At 39.5% G+C, this 19827-nt stretch overlaps 1 protein-coding gene across 1 annotated transcript in view; it reads right to left on the bottom strand.

Moving 5' to 3' along the window:
• spata20 (spermatogenesis associated 20) overlaps positions 1-19827 on the bottom strand; it is a 62272-nt gene that overhangs the window by 21972 nt on the left and 20473 nt on the right. The window contains 2 exon segments of the mRNA XM_023288967.3: positions 11236-11316; positions 14079-14278. Coding sequence (XP_023144735.2) covers positions 11236-11316; positions 14079-14278 — 281 coding nt within the window.

The following is a 19827-nucleotide window of genomic DNA, read 5'->3' as shown; positions in this document are numbered from 1 at the left end:
AAGCAGTTTATTTGTAGCAGTTTTCAACTGTTCTTTTTAAAAGTGTAAATGAAGGTTTTGGACAAGTTTTCATGGTAAGACATAAATGCTAACCCTCTGAATTTCTGGCATATTTTTGCTCTTGATACATATTTTTGCCCTGCAATATAAAGTTCTATACCTCTATGAATGTAGCACAATCATGGCTAGAAGTAGTCATGTGCAGCATGACAACTATAATGCCATAAATCATAGAAAAGTATGTTGAATTGATTAGTCAATTTACAATAATGTAAAAGAAAAAAATCTGGAATCAGTAGTTACAAAATCAGGTAAAACAGTTCAGTTTTGGTGAATGTTCAAGTGAGATTTGTAGAATTGAGCTATTCTGATGACTAGGTTAACATTTTGCATATCTACACTGTTTCAGTTTGCAAAGTATAACAACGAAATGAAAGTTAATACTGTTAACATAGTATTGTATTTTTCATCCACATTAATTATTAAATCAAAAACTACCAAAATTAAAGTGACTAATGTTTGCAAACATGCAGTCTAAGGAAAACTCTCCTTAAGTAAAATAGTGGTTACACTAAACTCAGACAACTTTGTTATCCCCGTTACATCCCTGATTACATGAGAGGAAAACATTCACAGCCTGCAAAGACACAGAGAGAGTGATGCAAACATGTGGGCATCTGCAACTGTATATGAAAATGTGTGTGTACACAGACACTTTATCTGTGCAGCGTGGGTTTTATTTATCCAGCTGAGATGTGGACAAGCATGGAGCGTCGAACACAACAGCAGCATGTATACCGAGAAGATGGGCAAAGGATTACATCTCAAACAACACCAGTAAAGCTGTCCACTCTCTGCTGGATGCTGAGTGTACATGCACCTCCCCCATATCTTTATGGACATATTGCTACATGGTGGAATTACTGGATAGAGAGATGGGAAAGCTACTCAGCAGAGGAAAATGTAACATTTCTGATCTAAGAAGAATGGAGTGAGATAAAGGTTATGTGAAAGTAATTTTTATCCACGATAGCGTGCAAAATAAGAGGGAAAAGAGGATGAGTGGCTTTCTGAATGCATTACAGCCAGCATGGAAAGCACTTTCTTTCAACTATAACCATCTGCGACCTTTCCCACTGCTGTCAATCAACCTACGTTCTGCTCTCTGGCTGGTTGTTAGGCTTAGCAGGTCATTAACAGTGCAAAGAGGGGGAATCAATTCTTAGTACATATACTAAATACAGATAAACACATACATTGTCTTGCAGGGGGCTTTGATGACTGGACCGAGGGATTGTGATGGTGGGGAGAAAGGACTAGAGGGTGAGCAAAGCAGCAGATTGAAGCAAGGGGGTTCAGAGATCACTGAGGACTGTGAGACTGCCTAACTCTAATCGTCCTCTGCACTGTGCTGTTACCAGTGCTAGTTAGCCTCTGACTATGCTCTGTCTCCACCAACCTCCTTCCTTTCTTCTCTCTGCTTTGCACTTGATGTCACCCTGTTCACTCTTCCCCATGTCTCTAAGGCCTTGTTAGAGATTCCCAGTTGGTTCCCTCCAGAGATGTTTTCAAAAGGACCCTTCTTTTCTCTTAAAATGCCATGTTCCTTTTGTCCCCTCTCCTATCTGTCCTCTATTCCACACTGTCTTGATCTCTTCTCTACAGGGACAGGGGAAATAGGAAACATGCCTACTTACATTTATCTCCATCCAGGAATTCTTACATCTTGCTTCTTAAATCGCAAAATATCCCTCTAAGACGAGGGATAACTCTTTCTGTTGCAAGCATCTTTCACTAACCCACATTTTACGGTCCTCCTTAACACCTGCCACAGATACCTTCCCCAGGATCCTACTCGTATCACTCCATTTCCTTACTTAAATACACTCCAGAGAGAGCCAGCCAGCCAACCAGTCACTGTGACTGCCTCATTCTAACAGCGTACCACAGACACAAAGTTACTTAGACAGTTTTTTGGGAGCGAAAGCACTGAGACTGATTAACAAGCAGTGCTGACAGAGGCATTAAGGCTAACAACAATGGGAATTCACAATGGGAAATATTGTGCTTGTAAAACATTATTCATCTCATAAAAGACCACACACATAAATCTTGTGCTGACAAAAGATCATATTTTGAACCAACGTTAATGCCAGTGCCAAGATGCTTTGCTGCTTCATTATCAGAACAACCTTGAGAACGGAGAAAAACATGCTCTATTAATGTAAATCTTAATGCTCAGCACTGGATGGCTTCCATTTTTTGTAAATACGTTACCTAAGTGCCAATGGAGGAAAAATATGGAGAAAAATCCTGTTTTTTTTCCAGATCCACTGAAATGCAGCTTAAGTCAATATGCAGCTCCTCTTGTTTAATGCAGATATCATTAGCAGCAGCAGAGCTAAGTTTGCATTTAATCCCCATTCTAGGAAAAATATCTGCATTGAAGCTGTTGCAATCTGTAGTGTCTGTCTGTCAAGCGGTGTAGCGGCTATATTTATGTACAGATAGGGATAATCTGTTGATACACAGTAGTGACCCTTTGTAATTCTACAAATGGTCCAGGCTGCTGTGGGACTGAGCACCTCTCCTTCAGTCCCCATGCATGGTATTATCACATCTCATTACATATGTGTCTTCTGCCCCCTGTAGATTGTGTTTTGTTCAGTCTATCCTCTCTCCCCCTGTACCTCTCTGGCTCTGGAGCTGCACATTTCTGGCCTCAACTTCATCCAATACCCTTCTTTTCTCTCTCCCCTCACCCCAACTGGTCGAGGTAGATGGCTGTCCTCCTTGAATCTGCTTCTGTTGAACTTTTGGCATATGGGTTCTGTAAAGCGTCTCGAGACAATTTGACTGTAACTGGCGCTATATAAATAAAACTGAATTGAAATTTTTTTTATATATATATATATATATATATATATATATATATATATATACACACATATATATATATATATATATATATATATATATATATATATATATATATACACACATATATATATATATATATATATATACATATACATATATATACATATACATATATATATATTAACCAATAAGGCAGAAGAGGAGGGGCATGCAGTTTAAGTGAAAATGTATTGTAGATGTGTTGTACACTCTGGCTGCACCACTAGGTGGAGCTTCTTTCTGTTTAATGACATGGAGTTACAGGTGTGTTTGGTGATCACCTGAAAAAAAATGTCCATAAGGAGCACACTTCTCTGCAGTTTGACTATCAACTGTGGTCGTGAAGCTCATCAACTATGCAACATAAAGTTGTAAAAAAAAAAAGTGTCTGGCTGTCCAGCTTAGCTTGCTACCTGAGGTTCATGCTAATGCTAAACTAGAAATCTTAAATGCTAACACATAATGAGAACTGAGTGTAGCTGTGGTAGCTGGGAACGTTACTGATATTCAATAGTAGTAGCAGGAGTTCAATCACATGTTTCCAATACCATTCAAACTACAGTTATAAAGTGTATTGGCAACGTTCTGCTCTGAGTATATATTTTATAGGTGGCAGTAAACACTGACAGATTTCCTGGACTGATAAAGTTGCTGCGACAGTATTTGTGGACACCTGTCCAAGCTGAGCAGCTGTTACCAGCGGCTGGACTAACGTTAACCACAGATGACAAGTCAATCAAATGTGTAGATCAGCTATGGGGATCATTTTGATGACAAACCACTGTGACAAAAATAATAACAAAAGACTACAGCTTGCTTGCTGTGTTTAATATCTTGGAATTTGTCTTAAGAACTATTTAACAGTAATTTGAATAAATTCTGCTAAAAAAAAAAAGTTTGCTTTTTGAGCTGTGACTCTAGTAACCTGGTGTTTCCTCATCTGTTCTCAACATTACTGAAGTAAGGAATACGATTTTGCAGTGGCTAAAAATGGTTTTATCAGCATGTGGAAAAGGGCTCATTGTGTTTAATTTCACTGATCAATTATTAATTATTAAGGTGGCCAACTACCAGTAAAGTAAATTGTTTAAATTTTGCATCCTTATTTCTAACTGCTGAAAAAAGTCACAGATATCTGCTAACTGACTGTGCCTACCCCTCACTATTCTGACTCTATGAAAGCTTTCACACACAATTTCACACTTCCATAGGAGGGAGGGAGACAGAAAGTGGAAAAGCAAAGATGCATACAGTACCACAATGATCAGAGGCACAAACACACGCTGGGTGCAAATACAGGCATGCAGAAGTGTGGAAAGAGGATTAATTGCTAGAAATACTGCATCTCTATTTGTACTGCAACTCCCGCCCTCTTACAATTTCAGTACCTTCTAACCAACAAACCTCGACCCAACTCTAATCAAGCCATATTTCTGTGTAATAGGAAAATTAACCACAATTTATTGCAGCAATTACAATCACGAGCAATGTTTTGGGCTATAATTGATTCCAACAAGCGAATCAAAGTGCAGGAGAACCGCCGACTGCTGGGGTGAACTGAGAAGCATAGTGAGTCTTGCGGTGAATTAAAATAGTAAGCAAATTAAATGAAGTGAACATTTCAGTGTGTGTACGCATGTGTGTGTGTTTAGATTAGCATGACTTGGGTTCTGAGCATCTCATTCACCACAATTAGTTTGTGTCGGCCTCAAACCAGGAAAACAGGCGAGGAATAATTGGATTTAAATTAGCCATGTTCTCTGCTCATAGCTACCTAATGTAACGTGGTGCACGATCCCCTCGCTGACTCTTCCTTTACTTCTGTTTATCTCATTTAACATCCCCCAATCTCTTCCCACCCTTTGCGCTTACATAATCCACCCCCTTGACTCCATCCTTTATCTGTCTCATACTGACTCCATTCTCCTCCAGTCTAATTGGTTTTCTTCCACTTAATCTTTTGCATTATCTAACTGTGCATACAATTTTTCCTGCAGCTCACAGTTTATCTGTTAGTGTCGGGGGTTTTTTTGCGCTTTTTTTTATTACAACCAGGGATTAATCACAAAGTGTATTTGATAAATTCATTTTTAAAGGGTAATCACAATTTCCTAAGGCCCACGGTGAAGTCGAGTTGTGTGAAACTTTGCAGATGTGTTTACATTCGTAAAGGGATGTGCCTTATACGCTTTATAGAACAATACAATTTACAGTATCTGAATAATAGATGAAACTGCATCTGCTTTAGCAGAAGCTGCAGTGATTAACATGTCCTGCTCAGTAGAGGGCTGCTGACTAGACCAAAGAGCACATTTATCATTTATATATTTGTCTGCGGACTGGCACATCCACTTTGTAAACACTGAACAAGTCAGCATGCTGGACTCTAGACTGCAACCATAAATACACAACTATTTTTGAGAGTGTATAAGTTCAAATTTTACAGCATTTCTGCAAGTACATGATGATCTTTAGGCTGTTTTGGTGCCTCTCTTTCCAGCATATATAGCTACCGTAGTAGCTATACTTGTGGTACATTGTTCTTCCTTACTGAAGTCAAACAATCCATTCGGCTGTTACTGTAGTCCAAAGATGAAGCAGTCTATAGCTGATTATTTCAAATACACAATAATGACAGAGGAGGAGGCTGGTGCAGAGGGAGAGCCAATGAGAGCTCCAGACTCAGACACAACTGATGATGAGAGTGCAGGTGCAGGCACACATATAACAGCTGAAGAAGAAAAAGTACAGCTTTCCACAATGGCCAACATTGGCTACTTATGTTTGCAGTACAAAGGGAATACTATGGTGTATATGTATTGAGGGCAGTGTGGTCTCTCCCAGGTAAACACAGATTAATCATGAAACTTTGAAGTTGCACAAAACCTGCAAAGACCAACATGTCACCAAAAACATTGGGTCTCTCCCCACTTCTTTACAGTGGTAGAAAAGAGTAATCCCTCAACAGCAGACAATAAAAGCGTCATCAAGCCCAATTTAGCAAAAGAGAAACGTTTGCTGAAAACCATTTACACAATTCCAATGTAGTTCACAGTGATGAAGAGTTGAATAGTAATCCATTGTACAGCAATGAATCAGTTTACAGTGGGTTGATATCAGACAGCTTTTGAGAAAAGACTGGTCACTAGACACTGTCAATTTTTACACTGATGCAAAACTAGGGCATGAAAATTAAGACAATCAATAACTTGTACATGCTGACTTTTTGCCTGCGACCCACAGCTTTAGCCTAACAACCCTCGAGTGCAAAACACTAACATTCTTTTCATAAGATCTGCATAGTAAACATTAAAAAGTCATGTAAATACTATTTTTTTCAACCTGTTCTTGGAGCTAAAGGTAGCTCAATTACCAAGCTAGCTGCCGCCAATAAAATCAACAAACAGCAGCTGTCTTATCAGGTGATAAAATTACTGTTGCCAGCTGGGAATGTGAAGCTGCTGTAACATGCGTAATAACAAGGGGGGATGGGTTCAGCTGATCAATTATTCACTTATGAAAACTGTGGCAGATTAAACCTCCCCTCAAATAACTAATCAATTAATCAGACAATTGTTTACCACATTTTCCTGCCTCTCTCATTTAATCACTAATGTCTTTGTGTGTGTTCATAGAATGCAAATGTGAGATCTTGTGTTTATGTATGTGCTGCAATTTGCATATGCTTGTGTGCAATATGTAGCAGAATATGTTTGTGGACAGAAAGTGTGTGTTAGTGAGTGTGACTCACATCTGCTGCAGGCAGCAGTGCTATTCCTCTCAGAGGGTGGCATCTCATCTCCAGGAATAAGTCTATGTGTGTGTTTAGTGTTGTGCTGGATCATCACATCTCCGCCTGGCCAAGATGCCCCTGCTGCTAATGGCTAACATCTGGAGACAGACACACATTTAGATGCACACACTCTCCCTCCTCTGTCTCATTTACTCCTGATCAGTCCCTTCACCAATCTCTGAGGCTCAATGAAGGCTCATTAGAACAAACTCTGGATTTGACGTGTCGTTCTGACAGACCAGTCGAGGCGTTTTTTTTTTTCTTTGTCTGGCTTCTGCACAAACACACACTCAATCCATACTGTCCAGAATTTTTTGTTTTGCTACATCTTCTGGATAAAAAAAAAAAATCATTTTGCCTCTTTTATAGTAGTAAAGAGACAGTGTTCCCCACCTGGGAGCACTTCACAATACTGACTCTCACGCTACTTTAAGTGTGCATTCTTTCACATTTACAGTCTTATTGGTCCCATCAGCAAAGAGCAGGACATTCTTCTGGTCACCATCATCTCTTTTCTGATCCTTCACTGGATTTGAAACTCCATAACTGTTGCATCCAGCTCAACCATCACTGCTCTTACTGCATTAGCAGACACAGGCCAGCACCCTCAACTAGAGTGAAGCTTTATTAGTCTCAATTTGGTGCACAAAATAGAAATTTGTATTCTGTTAATTGGACTGAAGACAACTTATACAAACACAAGGGACTTGACTTGCAAATAGTTCCCTGTAAAACATCCCCGCACCATCAAAAGGACACAAATGCCATAACAAATCAATTTAACACATTGGATTTGCATTTAACAACAAATTAAAATAACAATTATAGCTAAATAGTCACTCAAACACAGCATATCATTTTACAACTTGACTTAACAAAAAATGTGAAGGAAGAAATGAGCATTTGACAGGAGATAAAATTCCTCTCCATGTACTCATTTTGTGATTTCTTCCGTTTAGAGCTCATATAAAACTTCTGCCTGGGTAACTGAACGGTAGCTGTATGTACCAGCGACACACATTTCATCAGTAATCATTATCAATATCAAGTGAAAGGAAACATGAGGTTTTTCAGCTATATCACCCAGCACTACTTCTGCCTGATATAATATAGCAACATTAAAACAGTATCAATATTTGATGTGTTAAAACATTTTTTCTGTCTCTGAAAGATAGAAATGACTTACTTTCTCATTTCATTTACTTACTTACTAAATCTACCATCAATGAACTGAAAAGTAAAACTGCTCTGATTTTAGAGTAATGACACCCTTTCCAAATCATCTAGTATATATTTTTTAAGATTTACAGACAACTATGACAGCTCCCCCTTTGGAGAATTCTGTGCAATCCATCTGACTGCAATAAGACCAAGCATGTGACTCGTGCTGGAAGAACGTGATAGCACATAATGTACATCCTCCTTAATAATAGATCCAACTTGATAATGGCTCTATCTTGCTCACTCTTGGTCTCCATCTCTCTGCAGGGAACTGGAATGGCCTGATGTTACTGCAGCCAGTGCCTGATACTGCACAACTCATCTATATTTCAACAGTGCCCTGTTGAGCCTGTGTGTGTGTGTGTGTGTGTGTGTGTGTGTGTGTGTGTGTGTGTGTGTGTGAGAGAGAGAGAGAAATGGAGTGTCGCTGGACAATCACTGCTTTAATGTAGTGTTCTAATTTTGGTTACAGGCTAGTCGAATAAACAGAATTCAGTGAGCAGTCTTAAACAATCAGTGATGAAGCTGACTGTGTGAGTTCTTTGTGTTGAATTTCATCTATTAAACCGGTATGTTAAGCTCCATCCGAAAGTTTTGCACACAATGCGACAAGAGCAGCAGAAGATCTAACACCAGTGAGTACAGCTTACTCACAGTGTACGTTGTTTTTTTTTGTTTTTTTTAAACTATCTCCAAGACGTACAGCAACACTAAAAACGAACGGCACAAAAATTCAATCTTACAGGACGATTTGGTTTTTCAGCAGCTATTTTCTGTAATTCAATACATTTAATGTCAGCAGTTATATTTACAGACAGATGTCAAACAAACACTTAGAGTTTCCAAAACAACAACAAAATTGGCCACCTTTCATCCGATTAGCTTTAAACTCAGCACTGCAGTATTTTTCACGTCCCAAGATATACACCTACAAAGTTTAAAGTGGGATGTACTAGTCAAGATATTGAAGAACAACACCACCCACATACATGCACACAGATTCTTTAAATTAGATAGATTAGCTAGATGGTCAATACTGTAAGACGCACCGTGCACTCTGTGCACTGCAGCAGACTGGGATTCTGGAGCTGCAGCATGTACAGTTGGTGTGAAGCAGCAGGCTGTACTGGAGTCACTGCAAGTTGTAGTTTGTGGGCTGCAGCAGATAGTGTGGGATCTGCGCCAGGTTGTGTTTCCAGGAGCTGTGACATGCTGCAGTTTTAGGAGCTGCAGCAAGCTAAATTTTGACTACGGTGGTGAGCTGCAGTGTGTGGGTTGCAGTATGCAGTTGGGAGGCTGCAACAGGTTTTTTGTGATCAGCAGTGGGCAGACCAGGAACTGTGGAAAGATGTGCAGTGGTCACTGGAAATGGTTGCAAATTTGAAAGTGTGTGTTAAAATTTTTGCTTGTACAAGTCTATGATGATCATTAGGCTACGATTAGCTACTGATTTAGCCACGGTGGTGGAAAGCAGTACTTGAATTTATTCGTTGGCTCTCCCAGTCTGTCCCTGTGCAACACATTAAACAGCCTATTAAGCCTGTTTCTGTGTTCCACAGATAAAGCAGTCTGTAGCTAGTCGAGAGGGAGAGATCCCGACTCAGACATACCTGATGATCAGAGTGCAAGTACAGGCTGGAAGATACTGACTAAACCGGTGAAGGAAAAAAAAAAACAAACATTTAATTACAACAGCTAAGGTCGAGCTAAGGCTGCAAAATAAAATGAAGATTAATCACAATCAACATTTTAGCTCCCCACAACTACATTATGTGAACTTAATCAACTGTGGTATTTCCATTTAACAATGTGCTCAAATCAGAAAACGCAAATCTGACATATAAGTGCCTTATTTCACTCTATTCCAACTAATTTATGGTCCCATATCTGTTCAAGAGCATCAAGGGGTGTGGGGAGATGTGATCAAAGCAAGTCCTGGTGCGACCGACTGAGGAAGTTGCACCAGTGCTACCAGTGAAACAGTTAGTCTGGAGCCCTGCTGTAGGTTGTGGTTTGGTCGTCAAAACAGAGTTCAACGAAGGTAATGGAAATGCAATTTAAAATGTAAACATCTTGTCATTCTTCTTCATTCTTTGGTCACGGACCTTGTTGTCCCTGCTGTGTGAATGCAGGAATGTCTGAGTTGTTGAGATGCAGGCAGGAGTTCAGGTCACCACCCACCTGGAGGTTTGATTTAGTTTCGCAGGGTGTCTGCATGGCACGCTGATTCCTAAACCTCCTGTTGGAGGCAGCCTGCCTACACAGATGGCTCTTTCTTCACAGACTTAACTGTCTGATCACAGGCATGCAGGTTTGTTTGTAGTCTCTTTCTGTCTTTGCTACCTTTTGTTGTTCTTGTTTCCACCAAAAAGATTTGCTTTCTCCTTGGCTCTCCATGTGTCATTGTCTGGTGACTGGGCTGATGTGAATTCTGGCTGTACAGAGTTGACTGCTTCTAATAGGATTTTCTAGACCTAGTGTGGCACCCGCCGTCAAATTGCAAACTCTTCACATGACATTGCACATTTGCCTTTGATGATGTTGCCTAGCAGCAGGGGTTCCACCCACCAGCTGCCAAAGGCCAGGCTGCAAACCCCAAAAATCTTCCCCAATCATCTGATCTGCTTGAACCTCAACACTGCACTCCCTCGGGTTCCCATCAATACACCCACCAAGTCTGAAGTGGATCTGATGTAAAATTATCAATATATCTAAAGAGCACATACACATATCCAGACTCCTTGATTCGTTTGTGAGATTTAGTGGGACATGCTGAGAAATCTTCTGTAGCAGTAAATAAATGCTGACCATCCACACTGATTTAAAGTCTGACTCAGACTGACAGCTGTCCTGTTCTCAACAAATAGTCTGCATCAGGGCAAGCAGGAAAATTCTTTAATTCTTTCTTTCGCTAAGATTTTGACCCACTAGGCATTTAGATGTCAGGAAAGGCCTCGAAGGTCAGTACCCAAAAAGAGATAGCTGAGAAGCCATTACATTGAGGAGAGGAGAGGCGCTTAGGCTGACCTTTAACGAACCACACTTAAACTAGCCAAAACCCCAGGCACAGTTCTAGGCTGGTCTCACTCTGTATCTGTGTGTTTTTGTGTCTGTGTGTGCATCAAAGGTTACTGTCACTTGTTGCCTTTACAGAGGTACTAATGTTGGAGTGAATCAGTGCACGCCTGTGCTGCTGCATGCTCACATTTACTTTTAATGGTTATCTTCAGTGACGTGTTTGTGATGACAAGTTGGTCAAGATGATACATCACTTTCACACTACCAGGATGCTGAACACTTACCTTATATGGAAGGAAGAGGGAGTTGACTGTTGCTAGAAGATTTCTAGTGTCTGACGCATCCCTCTGGCCACAGATCACAATCTAGATAAATGAAATTGGAGAGGGGTGACAAAAGGAAAGTGAAGGAAAGGGGATAAGGAAGGAAGAAAAGAAAGAGATATGAAATCAGAGAGTATGAATAGTAACGTAAGAGGCGAAAGGTGACACAAGTGGAGGGGAGAGGAGGATAAATTGATACAAGGTCAGCGCTGTATTTGTAGCAGTAACAAGGGAGGCAGGTGTTTTCTCTGGGATTGCCTCACCTCGCCTCATTCCTGAGCTTGTTACCCTCATACCCTTGTCACGACTTATCCTCTGCAGGTCATGTATGATGGACAGAAAGCTAACTAACACTACTCTACTCTCTTCTCTTCTCGGGTTGTGTGATTATACAGCACAAGCTTTCATGCTGAAACTTTTCTTCGGGTGATCAAGGAACTTTGAGGTAACTGCTGCTGTGCTTTGCTAGTACGCTGGTTTCAGTGGTTTCAGGCTAAACTGAGGGTGTTAATATTTCAAAAGAGATTATATAACTGAGCCTGAACAGCTCAAATAACCTATTAAATGCATGAGGGCTGTAAAAATCAGGGGAAAAGATTTAGAGTCTGTGTGTCCAGGGATTAAGTGTGCATGAAAATAGAGAGCTGAGATAGATAGCGATGGCCTACTATGGTTGAAATGAGGTCAGAAATGTGTATCAACACATTAATTGCTTGCTTAAGGAGGGACATAAGCAAATGTTTATCAAAACAGCGTTTACATCATGCTGTGTTGAGCTTCCAACTCTAGCTTTAATTAGATAAGTTAGTATTGAGGAAAAACTAGCAGTGGAAGTAGAAACAACATAGGACAAAAATGACATAGTGTCACAAAAGTAGATACATACATTATCTACTTCTGTGTGTCAGTAAATCCCATGCATAGTTTTTTGGGTTTTTTTGTTTATTTTTTAAATTATTTACTGACGGTAAAATCATTTCTAGACTCTCTGCTTTCTCAGTGACTCTAGAAATGATGTCACTCTGACCACCCAAAAAAAAATCTTTGAAAGGGGTTCTGCCATGTGTTTGAATTTGTGAATGGGGTGTGTAACCCAAGTGGTAACCTTCAGGGCTGAAAGGTGACTGCAAAGTGTCGGAAGGTGTAGTTCCACAAATGCCACTTGAGGCTGGCTCCAAAAATGAGTCAATCCCAAAAAATCCCCAAAGTTAAAATTATCAACATGATTTACAGCAGAAATAAAATGTTTAAGGCCTGATAGAAAAAACTGTTGTGAATTCTATAGCTATTTCTTCTCTTCATAACAACTGTACAAGAAGTTTGTTTTTTGTTTTTTTTTTAATATATATATATATTTTTTATTTAAACATGATTAAGGTTTTAAGTTAGGTATCATTAAGGGGGCGGCTGCTTTGAGTGTCAGGTGAGAACCATCATAGGACAGTCCATGGGATTGGACAGTCCACTAAGATGTTTGCATGGCCTGCCTTAGCTCCACTCACGCTTCACCTGTTAGCTAATTTTTGTATTATCTGGGAGTTAGGAGGAGTCACAATGGTGACGACTGGAGCCGACACACTGAGCTTCAAAACCGCTGTAATGAACACATTTTATGATGTTCTTTAGTGGTTAAACCACTGTCAGTTTTTACCTTGTGATTATGATGAGTACAAAAAAACACTTTGACAAAAGTAAGAGGCGCTTTACAACCGCTTAGTGCTGAATTAAAGCAGGTTTTGTGCTACATTTTAAAATTGTAGTATGAATCATGATGTTATTCTGTGATTTTTTGTCAGCAGCTTTATTAACGTGTCAAAGACAGACTGTCAGAATGATTAGTAGAGTCACAAAATTTGTAAAAATATGCACAATGTGGACAGCTTAGTCAGAGTATGAGAGATGTTTTTTAACTATTCCTCAGACAAAAGAAAAAATAAAGATACTAGTTTTAGGCTCTGTTTGAGTTGTGGCATTGTTCACATTGCTGACATAGATGAAAGAAATTACTAATACAAAAAGCAATCAAAGATTGAAAAATGTTCTAGTTGTAGGTGGCAGCTATAGCTAAATGATTGCTGTGAAACAGGAATCTGAAAAGATTCTAAAGGTCTTATCGTTAAACAAACTCTGCCTATGAGGCACTGTGACTTGCTGTATTGGCATCATGTATACGTGCAGTGATGCATTTTTAGTTAACAGCATGGTAACTGATAATAGAAATGAGTCACTGTAATCAATATGGATGAAGCATTCATTGTTTTACCAGCTTCTTGCTCAGTTTTTGTTGTGGTGGTGTGTATTGTTTTTATTGTGCCAGTAAATGCAATGTCTTTTGTGCCCATATAACTTGTCATGCAAACAGAAACACTGCTTTTAGTAGGCGGACATGAAAGTGAGTTTTGACTAACAGCCTGGTAAACACAATCAAAAACTAAGCTAACTTTAGGGCGCAACCAGGAAAGCCAAGATTTAACAATAATAATTTTGAGAACCGATTAAAGGGCTTTTCCAAATTCCTGGGTTAACATAAATGAAAAAAGTTCAGTCATAGATGCCATTTTAAATGGAACAGACTATGCTGTGAACACCAGTGACAAAGCATAGCTGTACTGCACAACCCAATCCAACAGGGATTCAATTGCTAAACATTTAGATCACTTAAAAAAAAATAAAAATTCTAATTCAAGAAAGCACAAAAAAATTCAACAAACAAATGAACTGTGAACACAGCAGAGAAAATCTCTCTGGTGGTTGAATGCATACTCATTATTATCAATTAACGTTTGTGTTGGTGTGAGAATAACCTGTTTAAGCGTGTAGTGCTGGGCCATAAGAGACCGGACCATTTCAGGCAGGGCAATGGGAACCTTGTTCAGACGGTCAGAGAAGGCTGTCAGCAGCTGTTGGGACTTCTGGAGCCAGTCCTGTCTTCCAGTATAGTGGGACAGACGCTGGAGATTGAACGCTGACACAGAGTTAGCACTGGGCTCAGCTCCATCCTGATCTGAGACACACAAAGGCACAGAACATTTATTTAGACAAATATAGCCTGAGACCAACATTATACTTTTTTTCAAGCAATAATGTACCCAGCAGGTTTCCAGCTTGTATGCAAATAGAATGAGTGTCAGTATGTTAATATGGACCACATAGCATTAACTAGCTTCTGGTCTATATGCTGCATATAGCACATTTGATGGGAAACAACTACTTTATCACATTAATTGATGGATTTGATTTAGCTTAGGGTGGCACAGAGAACAGTGATTAGCACTGTCACCTCACAGCTAGAAGGTTCTGGGTTTGCTTCTCAGCCTGGGGTCTTTCAGTGTGGAGTTTTCATGTTCTGCCTGTGCCTGCGTGGGTTCTCAGTGGGTACTACGGTCTCCTCCCACAGTCCAAGAACATACTAGGAGATTGTAAATTGTCCGTAGGTGTGATAGTGAGTGTGCTTGTTTGTTTGTCTCTATGTATAGCCCTGTGATAGACTGGTGACCTGTCCAGGGTGTCCCCTGCCTTCACCATGAGTCAGCTGGGATAGACTCCAGCCCCCCAGTGACCCTACAGAGGATAAGGTGGTGTATAGATAATGGATGGATGGATTTAGCTTAGCTAGGCTAGCTTGCATGCAAAATAGCATTCAAAAAAACTAGCTGTGAAAACAAAGTCAGTTTTAAGTTTTTTGTTAACCATTTATTTTTTATGTAAATCATATTTAGTTATTGTCAGAGACAAAATGCTTGTGACTTTTGAGGGTCAAGCTGACCACTGTTTTCAGGAATGTTACATAAGGTTAAAAATAGAGACTATAGGCCCGTGTGGGATAGGACACTGGTCTGAGGAGGCTTCTTTGTCAGGATATGGAAGGTAGACTTACAGTTTCTGACATTTACATAACATGCATACATAAATCTTGTAACAGATGTGATGCCTCTGATCCAAAAAATGACATTCTTGTTACAATTTGTCAAACAAACAGATTAAGTGCAGATGCAGGTTCCATGTCTTCCTTTAATTCCCAGTAGACAACTATCTCATTTCCCAGAGTCACTTGGTAGTGTGATGTGATGGAAGTAGCAGATGACCTCATGACTTAGCTCTGTTAAGTGACTGGGTCCTTATCTTTAATCAGCGTCCAATGAGAGGCAGGAGGGGATCTTCTCATAACCTACGACCTCGCGACACGTCCGCTTCTCAGCAATGCCCTGATGCCTGTGCTTTTGAATGTGTGTCTGAGTGTAAATGAGTGACAGAAAGAATTCAGTGTTGGTAGCTGACACAAGTTGCTTTAAAGTCAAATTACAATTTCTAGTCAAAACCTAAAAACTAGCAAAGATAGCCTTGCACAACCATGAATGCAAAAAGCCACACAAACTGTACTGTAAACTGCAATATTATTCATGACAAGCATGAATTAACAACCACATATAGATGCAAGTGAACACCCATGCATGACTGAATTGCAGAAATTACAGAGATTCTATCCTGTGGTATGGTTCAGCTCTCCCTGAGCCCCATGGCAAGGAAGTTTCAACATACACACACACACACACACATACTGTAAATACACAGAGGCGGAGTGAGAGTGTGTCCCCTTTCCACATTTCACATCTCCACTCTTAAGAAGCCCCATGGAAGGAGGTCACGTACACACATGAAACTGTGACGGAACGCACAACACTGTAACGCACACGTACAGAGAGTGACTCATGAAAGTCACAAAGCGACGGCAGCACGGCCCAGAAACACTCTCTGCATTACAGCACTCCTTACGCTTTCGTTAGTTTTGAGAAGTCCATAAAAACACTGATGTTTCTGAACTGAAGAGACCTCAAGTGGATGTATCCTAAATGCATTTGCTGGTCAAATGCAACTACATCTGAAAGCGCACCGAATAAGATGTTTAAATAAAAGCAGAACAGATACTGTGTGTGATTATAACCTTACTCCTCAAAAACAAATACACACAGGAGAGTCTGGCAGGCTGTAAGATGTAGAGTGGCAGCGCGGTGGGGTAATCCGTCTTGCACTGACAGGCTACGCTGCTGGGACAGGCGTCCACACTGCAGCGGCTGTAGCGTCACTAATGGGCTTCAACCCTGCACAGCACCGCCACCATAATGGCACCGTCAATCCTCACAGATGAGAAACCTCTCGCACGTCAGCTCCGATAAACACACACAGATGCAGGTGTGACGGCTCGCAGGGACAATCGGTCCCGCTCACATGCAGCCATCATCTCTGATCTGTCAACAGTTCGTAACAAGAATAACTATTAGCTTTTTCTCTGTTCACCCACCCATCTGTAGTATCTCGTTCCTGTCTGAACTACTTCCACCGAGTTATCTGTTACAAGCACACGAGTTTGTGTGTCTTTTTTTTTTACGTGGAAAAGCGTAGCATGTGGAACATTGAAACTGACAATCTTCCAGACATAATTTTCAGTTTAGAGGATTTTATGCAGAGGTGAAATGTTGATGCATGAAAACGAGATCAGTGCTAGTTCCAGTCTAGTCATTTTAAAACTGACCATATGTCTCTCAGCCCCTGCAGAACACGTGCACACACAAAACCTAGTTTATACCACCACACAAACCAAAAGCCCTGAATCTTCAACTGAAAGAATCCTGTAACACAAAACAGAAAAGACACAATGTGATGGGGGAAAGACCAGCCTACTGACAGCATACGCTGTATTATAAAGGAAAATATTAAATAGAGTAGAGATGACAAGGGAATAAGAATAAAAACACAAGTGGGAGAAGAATGCTGTTAAAATAGATGGCTGCTGTCAGATGCAGTAGCTCAAGAGCAAAAACAAAAAACAAAAAAAAAGGCAACCAGATCCAAATTGGAAACTTTGGTCTGACAGATCAAAGGTAAATGTCTGCATGTCTACAAGGTGTCAGTTTTCTTTGACCTGCCAGCAGCCATCAGTTAAAGGAGTGTACTGGCAGCTGAAGACAGACTGGAGTGCACATCAAGGTCAGACCCATTTATATTTATATCCCATCAGTCCTTTGGTATGAAAAACTCTCCTTTATCTACAGGTTTGATACTTTAAAGTTCCTACTGAATAAAATAAGTATTTATTTGGAGAGACTACAGGCTTATAAATCACAATAGATTAGAAAAAGGATGTACGGTAGATTTAGACAGTTGGACAATTAACGTTTATATGCTATATATATTAGAAATGTGTGACTTTTTATGGCCATTTGATTAGGGTAAGGCATCGAGAACCAGTTCTAACTGATTCTAAAGAAAAATTTCATCAAGAAAGTGTCATTTCAGTTCAGCTTATCGGTTTGTCAACAAACTTCACTCGCACAGTGTACTGCAAAAACCAAGTGCAATCTATCTGAGTCATTATTCATACGAACTGAATGCCTGAATGTCTTCCTGATTCCTAACGCATTTGTCTTAATAAATCATGAGTCTAGCATTATTCTCAGTTAACCTCCTCAGCTACTACTGAGTTGCTTGATTAGCACAAACTGCATGACTGTCTTGTAACAATCGCCTTCATTTAGCAAAAACTACAACTCACAAGGACAGGACTGGACTGTGCTATAGTTGCAGCAAAGGAGCTGAAATAAAATCCAAAACATAAAAGGAAAATGAAAGAGACCACCATTAGTGCTATTTTAGGATTACTTTTTTGAGTTTTGGGTTTCTGCTGCTAACATTTATCATTGGTAAGTTGAGTTTCAAGCAAGTTTCTCTTCTGTTGCAACAAACACAACACACAAACTGTTACTACTATTCTGCTTGTCTAAGCACAATACAGCAGACTATAGTAACTTTACTAGTCATTATAGCCACACTTTTTTGTGATTGCAGCAACTTGTTGGTATATCTCTAACACACTTCTCACAACACACCCACTAGTCTAGATCACAGCCGTCATTAAAGTTGCTGTGCAGTCAGGCAGTCACTGTGTAACCTCACTGGTTAAAAACATAATAACTGTATGAACTCCCATAAATATTAAGTGTTAGTTTACTTTGACAAACACAGGCACCAAATGAGGTATTTAGATATATTAAAGTACTGATACCGCACTCTTCAAGTCCTGCAATAGAAATGGTACTTAAAAGTATGTCAATGCAATCAGGAATATCTACTATAGTAATAAAAACAATGGTACATAAAACAATTTTTTCTTTTAAAAGTCTCCTGTGACTGGGATACCACAACATAGAATATTATAGTATTAGATTATTATTACTCTTGCATTCATGTAAAAGCAGGATTCCATTGTTGCAGTAACTTAAACCACATAACCCTACATATGAGTTAATTTTAACTTTCAACAGATATTTGAGTTATTTATATTATAAAAATATATAATTACATATATTTTAAAAATGTCAAAGATATATTTGCATTAATTTACAGAACGGTCGGGCTTGAACAACCCATCCTGTAGAGTCCGGCTGCACTGCCAGTATCATTCTGCTATAAGAGATAGAAACACACTCTGACATGGTTGGATTTCTTTAAATCTACCACAGTTGCTATGGGCGCGGTTAAGTAATGGATGTTACTTCAATGTTCCCTGAAAAAGGTGACAGGTGAAATTGTTTCGGTGGAATAATAATAATAATAAACATAAAGCACAACTGAGGCTGATGGGAATGTCTTTAGTTATGCAGTTATTTGCTCATTAAACAAAGCGTATGGCAAATTAAAATTCTGACGATGGCAATGGGTGAAAAGTTATTTTCATGAAGGGGCCATTAATACCTGTACTAAATTCACAGGAATAGCTTTTGAAACCTTTCACAATATCTCAACTTCAAAATAAATCTTACAGCAGTCAAAAGAAAAGACAAGTCATCAAAATCATTCCATGGAACCTTGCTTCTACTGTGGCTAAAAATTATTTGTAACAATCCAATATTCATATTAATGAAATGAGACCCAAATAACTTCCTTTAACTCACACTTTTAAAAATAATATTCAAAAAGCATCTCCAACACTGGAAGATAATGACATAGCTGGAAAAACCTCCATGCCATTTTGCAACAAACTTTTCAGGCAGTGTATCAAAAAGTGATTATTACAAAAAAGTTGAAGCATTTAGTTTTTAAATGTCACACTGTCATGTCTGCAAGATTAAACTTTTAAAAGTTATTGCATTTTGTGCCAGTTTGTACCTTATACCTGAGCTGAAAATGGAAAAGCAATGAAGTAGGAAAATGTAATTAATATAAACAAATTCTTGATGAAGTTATCTTGTAAGCGAGCTACAATGAGGCAGAGGCACAAAGTGGATTTCAGGTTTCCACTGTGCATTGTGGTGCTGTTCCAATCTGGCAGAAGCAGATGAACTGAGAGAAAGAAGGGGAAATATTTGACAGGTTTGGTGATTAAAGCAGTTGAAAAATCAGAGCATCGTCTTCCATTGCTTTCATGGTGGAGAGGTTCAGCTTGAATGGGTAAGGAGGAATGGACACTACAGGAAGTAAATAGTAGAGGTCAATATTCCTCTGCTTCCCCTCTTTTATCCTCTCCTCATTCATCTATCTATCCATCCATCTATCCTT

Source organism: Amphiprion ocellaris, chromosome 18 (genome assembly GCF_022539595.1).
Source record: "Amphiprion ocellaris isolate individual 3 ecotype Okinawa chromosome 18, ASM2253959v1, whole genome shotgun sequence".
NCBI lineage: Eukaryota > Metazoa > Chordata > Actinopteri > Pomacentridae > Amphiprion > Amphiprion ocellaris.
This window is presented reverse-complemented; position numbering and strand designations above follow the sequence as displayed.